At 39.1% G+C, this 14,768-nt stretch overlaps 1 protein-coding gene across 2 annotated transcripts in view; it reads left to right on the forward strand.

Moving 5' to 3' along the window:
- LOC143942855 (nuclear receptor subfamily 2 group F member 5-like) overlaps positions 1-12,513 on the forward strand; it is a 62,946-nt gene extending 50,433 nt beyond the window's left edge. For both annotated transcript variants that reach the window (XM_077464256.1, XM_077464257.1), the window contains exon 4: positions 11,330-12,513. In XM_077464256.1, coding sequence (XP_077320382.1) covers positions 11,330-11,604 — 275 coding nt within the window. In that variant the 3' untranslated portion in view covers positions 11,605-12,513. The remainder of the gene's footprint in view (positions 1-11,329) is intronic.
- Positions 12,514-14,768: the final 2,255 nt, after the last annotated feature.

Below are 14,768 nucleotides of genomic sequence, written 5' to 3' on the forward strand. Positions count from 1 at the left end.
CCAACAGAGTCTTATTTCTCCTTTCCAGATTTTTTTAAAAATTATTTTTAGAAAAGGAAAGAATTTTTTTTTTTTTTTTCATGTTTAATATTTTTAGCAGGCTGACATGACCACAAGTCTCCTCCTTTGCATTTAGAAAAGAGCCGATGGCTTAGGTAGTGTTTTTATTTTTTAATACATCTTGGAAATTTTATCATTTGTCTTTAATTGTGTATATGTTTAATGTGCGTTTATGTTCAATACCAGGGTAATAAAAGTTTAGGAAACTGTCAAGCATCCAGTTGCTACAGACAACTTCAAAATTTTCTAATTCCTCCACAAAAATACTATTTACTGAAGCCCAAGTAAAATATTTTTCTAATACTTTAATATTTGTTTAATAATAACTTTTATTATGCCATCCCAATAAATCCCAATTAAAATGTTTTTCTAATACTGTAATATATATTTTTTTAAATATAAGTATACTATATGCTTCTTACTAAAGTCCAATTAAAATATGTTTTAGTAATTAATCATGAATTAATTAATAATAATAAATTAAGCTATGTACTATTTACTGAAACCCAATTCAAATATTTTTCTAATACTTTAATAATTATTTAATAATAATTTAATTTCAGTATGCTATCCCAATTCGCATATTTTTTCTAATACTTTATTAATCATTTATGTATTCTATATGCTGCTTACTGAAGTCCAATTAAAATATGTTTTAATAAATAATAATTTATCATTCCTTAATTATTAGTGATTCATTAAGCTATGTACTATTTACTGAAACCCAACTAAAATATTTTCCTAATATTTTAATGGGTATTTAATATTAAATTAATCTGAGCATGCTATCACAATAAATCCCAATTAAAATATTATTCTAATGCTTTAATAATGATTTAAGTATGCTTATTGAAGTCTAATTAAAATGTGTTTTAATAAATAATAATACACCGTTAATTAATTATTAATAATTAATTAAGCTATGAACTATTTACAGGCATACCCCACTTTTAAGTACACAATGGGGTTTATTTACTAAAGCTGGAAAGTGCAAAATCAGGCTCACTTCTGCATAGAAACCAATGAGCTTCTAACCCCAGCTTGTTCAATTAAGCTTTGGTAATACAACCTGGAAGCTCAAATGCCTGTACTGAAGCCCAACTATAATATTTTCCTAATACATTAATAATTATATAATAATAGTTATAATATTGTTCTAATACTTTAGTAATAATTTAATTTAAGTAGGCTATATGCTACCTACTTAGGTCCAATTAAAATATGTTTTAATAATTAATAATTTATTAATTATTATTAATTAATTAATTAATTAATTAATTAAGTGATGTTCTATTTACTGAAACCCAACTAAAATATTTTCCTAATACTTAGGTACTTAATAATAAATTACTTTGAATATACTATCCTAAAATACATCTCAATTCAAAGATTTTTCTAATATTCTAATAATAATTTAATATAAGTATGCTATAGGCTACTTACCGAAGTCCAATAAAAATGTGTTTTAATAAATATTAATAAATTATTCATTCATTATTAATAATTTATTTACTAATTAATATTAACATAATAATCGTTTAATCATAACATTTTCGTTACAAAATATAAACCTATGCATAAATGTATTTGTGTGTGTTTTTTTTAAGACATTATTTTTTTCTTTTTGCTTTGCTTTTTTTTTGTTTGTTTTTTTTTAATGAAGAAAAGCGTGCATCCTCATTTTAGCAATTAAAATTCAGATTCTTTGTGTACATTTTTCTAAACAAAGAAAGACCATTTCTTTGTATACAAAATTTAGAATGCCAATTTTTACATGTATTTAGGCATCACGATTTTTAACCAATCTTTCCATTAAAAGATAATTCCTATACTGGTGGTCCCTTCATATGCATCTAATGTACCTCCTATCTCCTATGTCCTTATATATAGTATGGTATAGTGTTTCAATCTGTATCCATAATCAAGATTGGCCTTACAAGTGATTAATACCCATTTTATAGAATCCTAGATTTTATTTGTTTTAGTAGCTGCTGCTTAGCTTTGGGTGCTTCCACATAGCTTGCTGTTAACCATTATTCCAAAGTCCTTTTCCAGCTGTTTATCTTTGCTATGCTCCATTAAATGTAAAGGGGACATTGAACACACAGCCAAAGGGCTTAACCTTACATTTGTCAACATTAAATTTCATCTGTCGTTTCACTCCACATTTTGCCATGTTGTTCATTTTGAAACATCTTATTATCCTTCTAAAGTTTAATAATTCTACATGGCTTTGCTTTATAAAATAAATAAATAAATACAGAACTTTCAGTTCCAATTATTCATAAAAATATTTAAAATAGCTGGGCACATAATTGAACCCCTACACTTCTGCCTGTTACCCATTTCCTTAGTTAAATAAACATACAGCTCCCCTTTTCTTCTTTAAATTTTTAATTTATTTTGTACTCTTCTACATCTGCACCAAGTTACTATAAGAGCCAGTACTGCATGTTGCAGATTGTATACCCTACAGAAATTAGGACGGCTATACAAGTCTATAGTTTCTCATTTCCAGAATATTACCCTTATAAAGACAAGACTCCAGTCAGACATTAGTGTTGTGGAACTGATTTGCTTAATAGTAAGTCTTAGAAAATAGGATCAGTGAACTTAGTTCCTTTAGAACCCAGAGATGTAATCAGCTCCCCTTTTATTATCTGCTTTTTAGTTTATTTTGTACTTGTCCATGTCTGCACCAAGTTATTGTTGGAACCATTAGATCATGCTTTTCTCATAATCCAGATAGAGTGTTTCCATTACCTAGAAACTAGTTGTTATATATTGCATTATTCCTGATCTGACTCATTATTCCTGATCTTTTATTGGGATATGTCCAAAAATATATTTTTTGCATATTATCCTTACATAATGTACACCCTACAAAAATTAGACCGGCTATACAAGTCTATAGTTTCTCATTTCCAGAATATTACCCTTATAAAGTCAAGACTCCAGTCATACATTAGTGTTGTGGAACTGATTTGCTTAATAGTAAGTCTTAGAAAATAGGATCAGTGAACTTAGTTCCTTTAGAACCCAGAGATGTAATCAGCTCCCCTTTTATTATTTGCTTTTTAGTTTATTTTGTACTCTTCCACGTCTGCACCAAGTTATTATTGAAACCATTACAGCATGCTTTTCTCATAATCCAGATAGATTGTTTCCATTACCTAGAAAACTAGTTGTTATATATTGCATCATTCCTGATCTGATGCTGCACCTTTTATTGGAATATATCCACAAATATATTTTTTGCATGTTATCCTTACATAATGTACACCCTACAGAAATTAGACCGGCTATACAAGTCTATAGTGTCTCATTTCTTTCATTTTCATTTCATATTATCCTTCTTATATAAAGGCAGAACAAACAATTCTTACATTGGTCTTGTGGAACTGGCTTGCTTAAAAGTCAGTCTTGGTAAACGTAGTTCCTTTAGAACACAGAGATGTAATCAGCTCCCCTTTTCTTATTTGCTCTTTAGTTTATTTTGTACTCTTCCATGCCTGCACCAAGTTATTACGAGAACCAGGCCTGCCTGATTTTCTCATAATCCAGATATGCCAAATCAAGAGCGCTTCCATTATCTAGAGAAAAGAAAATGTTACATACTGCATTATTCGTAATCTGACGCTGCACCTTTTATTGGAATATACCCCATATATATATTTTACATTTATCCATACAGAGTGTAAACCCTACAGAAATTAGGCCAGCTATTCAAGTATATAGTTTCTCAGTTCCAGAATATTACCCTTCTGATATAAAGGCAAGACAGAAATCATACATTAATCTTGTGTAGGTTACTTGTCTTAGAACATTGTATTAATAAGCTATTCAGTGGGGAACTAAGTTCCTTTAGAACACAGAGATGTAATCAGCTTCCCTTTTCTTATTTGCTCTTTAGTTTATTTTGTACTCTTCCACTCTTGCACCAAGTTATTATGAGAACCAGGACTGCATGCCTTTCTCATAATCCAGATATACCAAATCAAGAGCTCTTCCATTATTTAGAAAATGGATTGTTACATATTGCATCACTCCTGATCTGATGCTGCACCCCTTATTGGAATATACCCCCATCTCCAGAATATTACAATTCTTATATGAAGTTAAGACACCAATTTTACATTAGTTTTGTGGAACTGATTGCTTAAAAGTCAGTCTTAGAAAGTATGATTAGTAAGCTATTCATTGGTGAACTAAGTTCCTTTAGAACACAGAGATGCACTCAGCTCCCCTTTTCGTATTTGCTCCTTAGTTTATTTTGTACTCTTCCATGTCTGCACCAAGTTATTATGAGACCCAGGACTGAATGCTTTTCCCATAATCCACATATACCAAATCAAGAGCGCTTCCATTATCTAGAGAAAATAAATTGTTACGTACTACATCATCCTTTTTATTGGAATATACCCCAAAATATATTTTTTGCATATTATCATTACACAACGTACAACTTACAGAAATTAGTTCCGCTATTTAAGTTTATAGTTTCTTATTTCCAGAATATTACCCTTTTAATATAAAGGCAGGACACGAGTCATACAGTGCCTTGAAAAAGTATTCATACTCCTTGAAATTTTTCACATTTTCTCATGTTACTACCAAAAATATAAATGTATTATATTGGGAATTTTTGTAAAAGACCAATGCAAAGTGGCACATAATTGTGAAGTGGAAGGAAAATGATAAATGGTTTTCAAGCTTTTTTACAAATATGTGAAAAGTGTGGCGTACATTTGTATTCAGCCCATTTTACTCTGATACCCCTAACTAAAATCTAGTGGAACCAAGTGCCTTCAGAAGTCACCTAGTTAGTAAATAGAGTGCACCTGCATGTAATTTAATCTCAGTATAGAGCTGTTCTGTGAAGCCCTCTGAGGTTTGTTAGAGAACCTTAGTAGCTACACTATTCCAGCCGGCTATTCAAATCTATACTTTCTCATTTCCAGAATATTACCCTTCTAATATATAGGGCACGACACCAGTCACACATTAATCTTGTGGAACTGACTTGCGTAAAAATAAGTCTTAGAAAATAGGATCAGTAAGCTATTCATGGGGGAACTAAGTTCCTTTAGAACACATAAATGTACTCTGTGTCTGGTAAAGTACAATATATTCTGGGAACAACTGCATTTTGTGTTAAATAATGAATATTACATAGGGAAAGCTAGCTACATTTTTCCACCCTGAAAAAAAATTGCACTAGAAAAGCACAAAAAGAGGGTGCACAAGCCTAACACAATACCTTCATAAACTTTTTATTAATAAAAAGCAAGATGGATGTATACTGACAAACAGCTATATGTCACAAGCGCATCAAAAACAACCAAAGACAATGTAGGTCAATCCACTGCATATGCTCCCTGTCTCTGGAAAATGCCATCTGGATCAAATTGGCTTACACGTTTCGAGGGAGGTCCCCTCTTCATCAGAGTAAATCAGAGTTAAAAAAAAAAATTCATAATAAGCTAAAGTGGTCAAATTTGATTTTGTCCTCTGTAGTTCTGTTTACTGATTTATCATTTACAGGGCCTATATTTGTATATCATTTTAGACCCTATATACTTTGCACTCACTTAGCTTTGCACAATTTAACTTCTCTCTTTTTACATATTATTATGCCTATAGCTTTCTTATCTAACCTTATCAACTTTCTTTTATTCCAGGTAGTTTTTTTGTAGGTCATAGACTAGCTTAAGTATTACAAATATTTTTTCTTTTAATTCCCATATAGATTTGTTATTCTGTTTTACTGTACATATTATCAGTATGAAAAACAGAATGCCTTATTCATAGAGCTGTGATATCACATATCATGCATATTGACTGAGTTTCAAGCGTGATTTATAAATCAATCTATAAAGCTATAGCACTGCTTTTTAAATCACTCCCTTAAATAATTCAGAATATTTACATATTTAACACTTCTTAGCCCTTGTACACACGGTCGGAGATTCCGACTGAATGTGTCCTATCGGACCGCTTTGTCGGATAATCCGACTGTGTGTGGTCTACATCGGACTGTTTCCGTCGGAATATCCGACGGACCAAGTTTTCCAACTCGTTCGTAAAATTTTCAGACAAAATGCTCCGATCGGACATACTCCGATCATGTGTAGCCTACACTGACGGACAAAGTGCCACGCATGCTCAGATCAAATTCCTAGACCAAAGCTATTGGCTACTAGCCTGAACGTAGTCCTGTCGTAACGAAATAACGTCATCACGTTATGTACAATCGGATTTCCCGACAACTTTGTCCGATCTTTGTCGGATTTGCTTGTCAGAATGTCCGACCGTGTGTACAAGGGCTTAGAGCTCCTGGTCAGCGTATTAAAATTTTATCTAAACCCAAACCTTTTTTTTTATTTTGTGTCCTGGGGACAATGGAAGTGGTGGGAAATCCAAAATTATAGATGTCACTGGAACAGTTGGTGAAGGAAAATCTTCCAATAGAGATATCTATTTTGATGACACTTGTCTAAGAGAGGATTTACTATTACATTGGAAAGATGCCTCACTTCCTATTGTGTCCTCGGAACAGGAAGCAAAGCAAAACAGCCCAAAAAAACGTTATTATTCCCTACTCTATCCAAAAATCAAGGTTTAGGTATATTTTATGTTCATCCTGCCCACCTTGTTGGCCTGTATAACATTACAATACATCAGCTTATCAATCATTGAGGCTCTTTCACATCAGGTCCACTATCTGTTTTTTTCAGGTGGACCTGAAGCTTCACGTGGGTCTATAGGCAGTCTGATGTAATTTGTTTCCATTTACACCTGCCTACTTCAGAGTCCATCCAGCTCCAGAAAAAAAAATGGAAAAGGACTGTATCCTTTTCCGTTTTTCTAGACCTAAACATAGTGGATCAGAGGTAGCCTGATGTAAACAAACACAACATTCGGCCAACCATAGAACAATCACAGGTCCACCCCTGTCTGCTGTCCAAAAAACTGACATTGGTCCAGTTCAGCTCTGATTCAACAGGGGATCTACTTATGGAGCAGCTTTGTGTAAAAGGACCATTGGGGCTCAAGGCCAGCTCTCTGAAATTCACCAACAATGCATCAGCTTATTAAAGTGGTTGTAAACCCTTACAAACCACTTTGACCTACAGGTAAGCCTAGATTAAGGCTTACCTGTAGGTCCAAGAAATATCTCCCAAACCTATACGGTTTAGGAGATATTTGCCCGAAGACGGGCACCGCTATCTACGGCGCATGCGCCGTAGACAGCGGCGCGCAGGTGCACTGAGCGGGTCATCGTCGATGACGGCAATGCCGCGAGTCTCGGCTCCCGTGCGCATGCGCGGGAGTGACATCATCGCTGCTCCGGCGAATCACAGCGCTGGAGCAGCGAGAGCCACGGAGACCCACCAAGAAGATGGACACTCAGAACTACAGGGGACAGCGGTGACTTCGCTGGCTCCTGTGTCAGGTAAGTGACACATAATGGACTACTATGCGATGCATAGTAGTCCATTATGCTTTGCCTTTACAGGGAATGAAAGAGGAAGTAAACTCATCAGGGTTTACTTCCTCTTTAAGCCCTTTCACGTGTACTTTCTAATCAGGTCCACCTGTCCATTTTTCAGGCATTTTCCAGGCAGACTTGTCAGAAGCTCCATGTGGGTCTATTTTCCAACTTGTGTCCATTTACACCAAGGTAGACTGATGTAAATGGACACAATATCGGGTCACCCATAAAGCCATCACGGGTCCCCCATAAAGCCATCATGGGTCCGCCTCTGTCTCCTGTCCAAAAAACTGACATTCGTCCAGTTCAGCTCTGATTTAGCAGGGGATCTTCATATGGATGCCCTGCTGAATGGAGCAGATCAGCTCAGTGTGAAATGGCCCTTGGGGCTCAAGACAAGGTCTCTGAAATTCACCAACTATACATCACCTTATCAAGCCCTTTCACACAGGCTTTCCGATCAGGTCCACCTGTCAATTTTCTAGGCGTTTTTTTGGCAGACCTGATCGGAAGCTTCATCTGGGTCTAGGGGCAGGCTGTTGTAACTTGTGTCCATTTGCACTCACCTACCACCAAGTCTGTCTAGGTCTGAGAAAAAAAAAGAAAAGAAAAGGACTGCGTTCTGTTCTCTTTTTCCGAACCTAAACGTGAGAAATCAGAGGTAGTTTCATGTTCACGGACACAACATTCAGCCACCCATATCGCCATCACGGGGGCCATCCCTGTAAACTGTTTGAAAAACTGACTTTCCTCCCGTTCAGCTCTGATTCAGCAGGGGGTCTGTTCATGGATCCCTTGCTGAACGAAGCAGAGCAGCTCCATGTGAAAGGGCCCTTGGGGCTCAAGACCAGCTCTCTGAAATCTGCCAACTCTCTGCTAGAGTACCTGAATGCTAAAAGAAGACGTTTGAGGCTTAAGCCCACCAACACCCACCCAGTACTGAAGTGTTAGCTGCTTCAGAATAACAATATCCATTATCGTAGCAGTTATTTACTTGCAAGCTATTACGTCCCTGTGATCTTACTGAAGGGTGCTGATGAACAAGGTTTAAAGTGTGAGGTGAGACTCAGTTTAGAGTCTTTGCTCAGTCAACACCAGCTTTGTGGAAACTCTGATTAGCCGTCTGTCAACATCGCTGTCCCCTCGTGGCTGTCTTAAGACCTACTCTAAGGGCAGGAGTCGATTAATAAACATATATGACGCAGGCCCTCCACCTGCTTGTGTTAATTATTATGTTACCGTACCATACTGCAGAGATAGCAACTAGGGTGTAATGCATTCCTTCCCTCTAAAGGGCTTAAGGTGTAATCTTTGTACCAAGGACAGAAGGCCTTGTGTAGACTGTGTGAACCAAACCAGTGCTGACTTGTAACATACCAAGCAGGACAATGACTTAGGAATTCAGTAGTTACTGCCAGTAGTTACAGTGAGTGGGTAATAACTTAGCACCTCTAGCTAAAGCCCCATACACATCAGGCCCGAATGCCGGGCGACACTCGCCCGGTGTGTAAGGCAGCCGGTCCTACAGAAGCCAGACATTTGGCCTGCTTCTGTCGGACGAGCATGCTGGAAAACCAGCAGCCGGAGAGCGCTGATTAGAGTGTTCTAGCGGGGGGGCTGTGATTCAACCGCCTGTTGATGATTTACTCTGAAAGCAGAAAACAATACTATGTTGGTCCTACATAGATCTAATAAAGTAGATCTCCATGAACACCATGCACTAGAGAAGTGGTGATGGATTCTGGGCCTACAAGCAAGCAGGAGGTCTAAATAATAACCTCTATTGGTTATACATGCAACCAAATGATTGGGAAAGATTACAACTTCTGTCAGGTTTTAATTACTGCCAGTGTCCACGTTGGGGTGATTCACCTTCCTATCCTGTCCAAGGGACAAAAAGAAGAACTCTAAATGTTGACAGATATCCACAGAATAGGAGGTGAAGAGAAATATCTACAAGGGAACATTTGTGTGGTGGCAACTGTCCAAGGGCCAAATTATCTCACGTAGTTACACAGTCAAGTTGAAAAAAAGACTGTTATCCATTGAGTTCAACCAAAAGACAAATTAAATCAGGGCAGCACAGTGGTGTAGTGGTTAGCACTCTCACCTAGCAGTAAGAAGGGTCGCTGGTTCAAATCCCAACCACGACACTACCTGCCTGGAGTTTGCATGTTCTCCCTGTGCCTGCGTGGGTTTACTCTGGTTTCCTCCCACACACCAAAGACATGCAGGTAGGTTAATTGGCTTCTGTCCAAAAAATTGGCCCTAGTATATGAATGGGGACCTTGGATTGTGGGCTCTTTGAGGGTAGGGACTGATGTGAGTGTGCAATGTACAGGGATAGGGACAATTGTAGATACTCACTCAGGTTGAACTGGATGGACTGGTGTCTTTATTCAACCTTACAAACTATGAAAAAACCTTCATCCTCAGAACCCTAAATCTACAGTAAATCAAAAGGAAGGCAAAAAAAAACCCTTAAGAAGAGTGGCCCCAGGGGAACAACAGTGAAAAAAATATTTTACGACAATTGCATACTCCCTGGATCAACAGCCAATGGTGTTATTTCTTATAAGTATATGTAGCCAGTTATAATTTTGTACATTTAGACAAAATATCCAGCTCTTTTTTGAAGCTCCTAGAGAATTCTATTCCACAATTTCAAAGCTCTTACTGTAAAGCAGGGGTCTCCAAACTTTCTAAACAATTGTCCAGTTGACTGTCCTTCAGACTTTAGGGGGGAGCGGACTGTGGACAGTGGGAATAAAAACATTGCATAGCACCCCTGTAGTCAGGATGAGAAGGAAAAGTGCCCAATCATTGGTATTAGTGGGAGGAATAGTGCCCCCATTGTTGGTGTCAGTGGGCGGAATGGTGCCCTGTCATTGATATTAGTGGGAGGAATAGTTGTCCATTGTTGTTGTACATGGGAGGAATAGTGCCCAGTCATTGGTATCAGTTGGATGGATATTGTGTAGCATCCTTGGTGTCAATGGGAAGAATAGTGCCCCATTGTTGGTGTGAGTGGGAGGAATAGTACCCCATCATTAGTATCAGTAGGAGGAATAATTCCCCATCATTAGTATCAATGGGAGGGATAGTGCCCCATTATTGGTGGGAGTGGGAGGAATAGTGCCCCATTGTTGGTATCATTGGGAGGAATAGTTACCCATCATTAGTATCAGTGAGGAATAGTGCCCCTTCATTGGTATCAGTGGGAGGAATCGTGCCCCATCATTGGGATCAGTGGAAGAAATAGTGCCCCATCATTGGGATCAGTGGAAGGAATGGTTCCCCATCAATAGTATCAGTGGGAGGAATAGTGCCCCTTCATTGGTATCAGTGGCAGGAATAGTGCCCCATCATTAGCATCAGTGGGAGGAGTAATGTCCCATTGTTGGTGTAAGTGGGAAGAATAGTGTCCCATCTTTGGTGCCAGTGGAAGGAATAGATCCCCGTCATTGGTGTCAGAGGGAGGAATAGTGTCTCAAGGGCCAGATAAAGGCAAGCAAAGGGCTGCACCCTACCCGCAGGCCACAGTTTGGAGACCACTGCTGTAAAGAATCCTATCCATATGTGGAGGTTAAAGCTCTTTTTCCTCTAAACTCCAAGAATGTTGAGTGCTATGTGCAGAATGGCACTGAATAGAACAACCCCTGTAGACTGTTAAAAACCTTAATAAAATGTATTTGTTTTTAATACTTCACAGTTTTTATTACTGAACATGCATAGGTGTAAAATGTATGTAACTTGTGTCTTGTTGTCTTGTAGATGCAGTAGGACTGTCTGATATCGGTCACGTTGAAAGCATTCAGGAGAAATCCCAATGTGCTCTAGAGGAGTATGTCCGAAACCAGTATCCCAACCAACCGACCCGCTTTGGTCGTCTTCTGCTCCGCCTTCCTTCCTTACGAATCGTCTCAGCACCAGTCATAGAGCAGCTCTTCTTTGTACGTCTAGTAGGAAAAACGCCAATTGAGACTTTGATTCGGGACATGCTTCTTTCTGGGTCAAGCTTTAACTGGCCGTACATGCCTATGCAGTAATAAGGGTCTTTTCAACCTTTCAGATTTGGTAAAGAGGCGTGTTCACCCTTAAAACTTTCCACGGCAGTCAAGAATAGCAGTCACAAGTCAAAGCAGGACTGAAGGCCAAGTCATACACTGAGTGTTATCTTCTTGACCAGTGGGACACTCAACTTGATGAACATTTCATTTTTCATGGGTTATGGATTTTTTTTTTTTTTATGAAACTGCATTTTCATATCTGCTGTGAAGGTTGAAGGGTCCAGTTGATGGTCTTTGCTTCCATCTTCAGAAAGCCGTATGGGTGAAGGCCATCAAAGTGTCAAATCAAATCTGAATGAGCATGGTCTTCTGCTCGTGTTTTCGAGTGGTAAATACTTATAAAAATTTTGCCACGATCCAGCAAGCGTTTCCGACAAGAGTACATGCACTTTTCTACGGGAGTTTGCAAGACTTTTCAATACATGTATGTAGAAGGGTGAGGAGCAAAAGAATCCACCTGTAGACCTTGACAAAAGGAGAGCCGATAAGGACTGCAATTATTTGTAATGAGTTGACACTTGTGAATTTGCTATTTCGTGTAAAAAAGACTGGCTAGCACTGCAATCTTATGACATAAAGCACTGAATCAGCCTTGGCCACTTAATCCCCCATTGGGACATTTGACAAAAGACTATTTATAAAAGAAAATGAGGAGAATGGGCATTTGAGATAAACCTACTGCCTGCTTTTTTCATGACATGACCTGTATATTTTAACCCATCCGTCCCACCGTTTTTCCTTGCTTTGTCATCATATAAATATGTTTGTAAGATATTTTTTTGGTGTGTGAATTGTGGATTTTTTTTTTTTTTTGGTAACCTGGCGGCAAAATATTGTTTATTTTGCTGGTTGATCTGGCTAATTATTAAATACACTATCAGTTATTAATTTTGGAGTATTTGCCTCAGTTTGTACCCTTTTCAATCTGGAATAGTAAATGTTTCCACGCCGTAAATGTGCTCTTTTCAGGAAAAAGGAACCTTTCTGTATCGATGAGGGAATTTAAAAATTTGGTGCTAATATTGGCACTCTGAGACACTTACCTTTTTTCCCCTCCACCAGTGTCCATGACCCACCATTACATGAAGGCTGGGTATACGCTAGCAGAATTTCAAAAGCAAATTTGTATGAAAATTCTAAGTACACTCAAATGTCGTTCAAAAGTAGTTCAAGTTTTCATTTGCTTTTAACGTTCGATTTTGGAATGAATGGAGTTTACGAAAACCATATACACCAGGGGTCTCAAACTGGTGGCCCTCCAGCTGTTGCAAAACTACAAGTCCCATGAGGCATTGCAAGGCTGACAGTTTCAAGCATGACTGCCACAGGCTGAGGCATGGTGGAACTTTTAGTTTTGCAACAGCTGGAGGTCTGCCAGTTTGAGACCCTGATATACACGTTCCAAAATTCATACATTCAAGAAAAATATTCCATCTTGCTCCTTCAAATGTTATCACCAACGTGGTTGAAAACAAACGTCGTTTTGACCCCACTAATGCATAAAAAAAATGATTGGACATTCTTGAACATTCTTACAACAAAAAATGTTGAACACAATTCTACTAGTGTACCCAGCTTAAAGCGGAACTTCACCCTTCCTGACAAGTTTCCTCCTTTCCATCCCGCCCCCACTCCGCTGCACAGTTATCAGGGTTTTTTTTTTTGTTGTCTCTTTTTGTTTAAGAACCTTTTTAACAGTATTGATTTCTTCCCGACCCTCCAGTGTCGTTCGCATAGGCCACTCGTCTCCATCTGTGGCCGGGGGCCAATGGGGCACTGTTCCTCCCACTGACACAAGGCACTATTGCTACCACTGACCCCAACACTGGGGCACTATTCCTACCATTGATCCCAACACTGTGCCACTATCCGTACTACTGACCCCAACAATGGGGCACTATTCCTACCACTGACCCCAACAATGGGGCACTATTTGCACCACTGACCCCAGCAATGGGGCACTATTTCTACAACCGACCCCAACAATGGGGCACTGTTCCTACCACCGACCCCAACAATAGGGTACTAGTCCTCCCACTGACGCCAATAGCAGGGCACTTTTCCTCACACTGATCCCAACACTGGGGCACTATTCCTACCACTGACCCCAACAATGAGGCACTATTTTTACCACTGACCCCAACAATGGGACACGATTCATACCACTGACCCCAACAATAGGGCACTAGTCCTCCCACTGACTCTAACAGCAGGGCACTTTTCCTCCCACTGACACCAACAGCAGGGCACTATACTTCCCTATGGCAGAGGGAGCCTTACAAGTAACCGTGTTGAGGTGCAGGCATGGTTCACTGTTGTCACCATCAAGAGTCCTGCCCTGAGCCATGACATGCAGCCATCACTTGAGAGAGTACATACTGTATGCAAGGAGGCTGCAGAGAATACGTTTGTAAGGGCGGGATAGGCGGGTGGTGCTCTCTCCATGCTTCCCTCCTCGTTGGGAACCAAGCAAGGATCACATGAGAGGCCTACTCCCCCCCAGGGTGAGTTCCTCTGGGCTAAGCTAGGTACTTAGGATAGGGTCACTGCCTTACACATGGGGTATCTTTACTTTTGTGCTGACCACTGTGTACACTTGAACCACAACTGTTCACCAGGTAACGCTCGGGTCCCCGTGTCAATGTACACCTTTACTGTTGCTTGCATTTAGAAGGAACATGCTGAGCCCTGTCCACATCTGCCCATCCAGCATATCACCGCTGCCTCTCTCCCAGTAAGGGTATGGGGTCCTGTGCAACTAGCGCAGATTCCATTTGTGCACTTCCTCAACTCTTGCTCTTCCATACCTGTGCACAGGCTGGAGACGTCTGCGGCGTGAGTCTGATCCCACTCACGGACAGAGTGCCAACAACAACTCCCTCCTGCAAGAGACTACCCTACCTGTCATGGGCACACGCGTCACAACAGGCTGCTGGTAAATCTCAGTTACCCTGGATAACCACTTTTATCTCCACACTGCATAAACCCTTTGTACTGATGTCTTCATACCCCAAGTTCTTACACCCCTTTAGTAACTTTAGACCGGGTGGAAACAAGGTTTCAAAAGCTTTACTTGAAAAAGTGCAACATATTACAAAGTCCAACATGCAAGAATAGTTTTTCCTGTTATACCCCTACTCCTA

This window comes from Lithobates pipiens, unplaced genomic scaffold, assembly GCF_037356315.1.
Source record: "Lithobates pipiens isolate NorthernLeopardFrog02 unplaced genomic scaffold, aLitPip1_a1.2 Scaffold_30, whole genome shotgun sequence".
NCBI classification, from domain to species: Eukaryota; Metazoa; Chordata; class Amphibia; order Anura; family Ranidae; genus Lithobates; species Lithobates pipiens.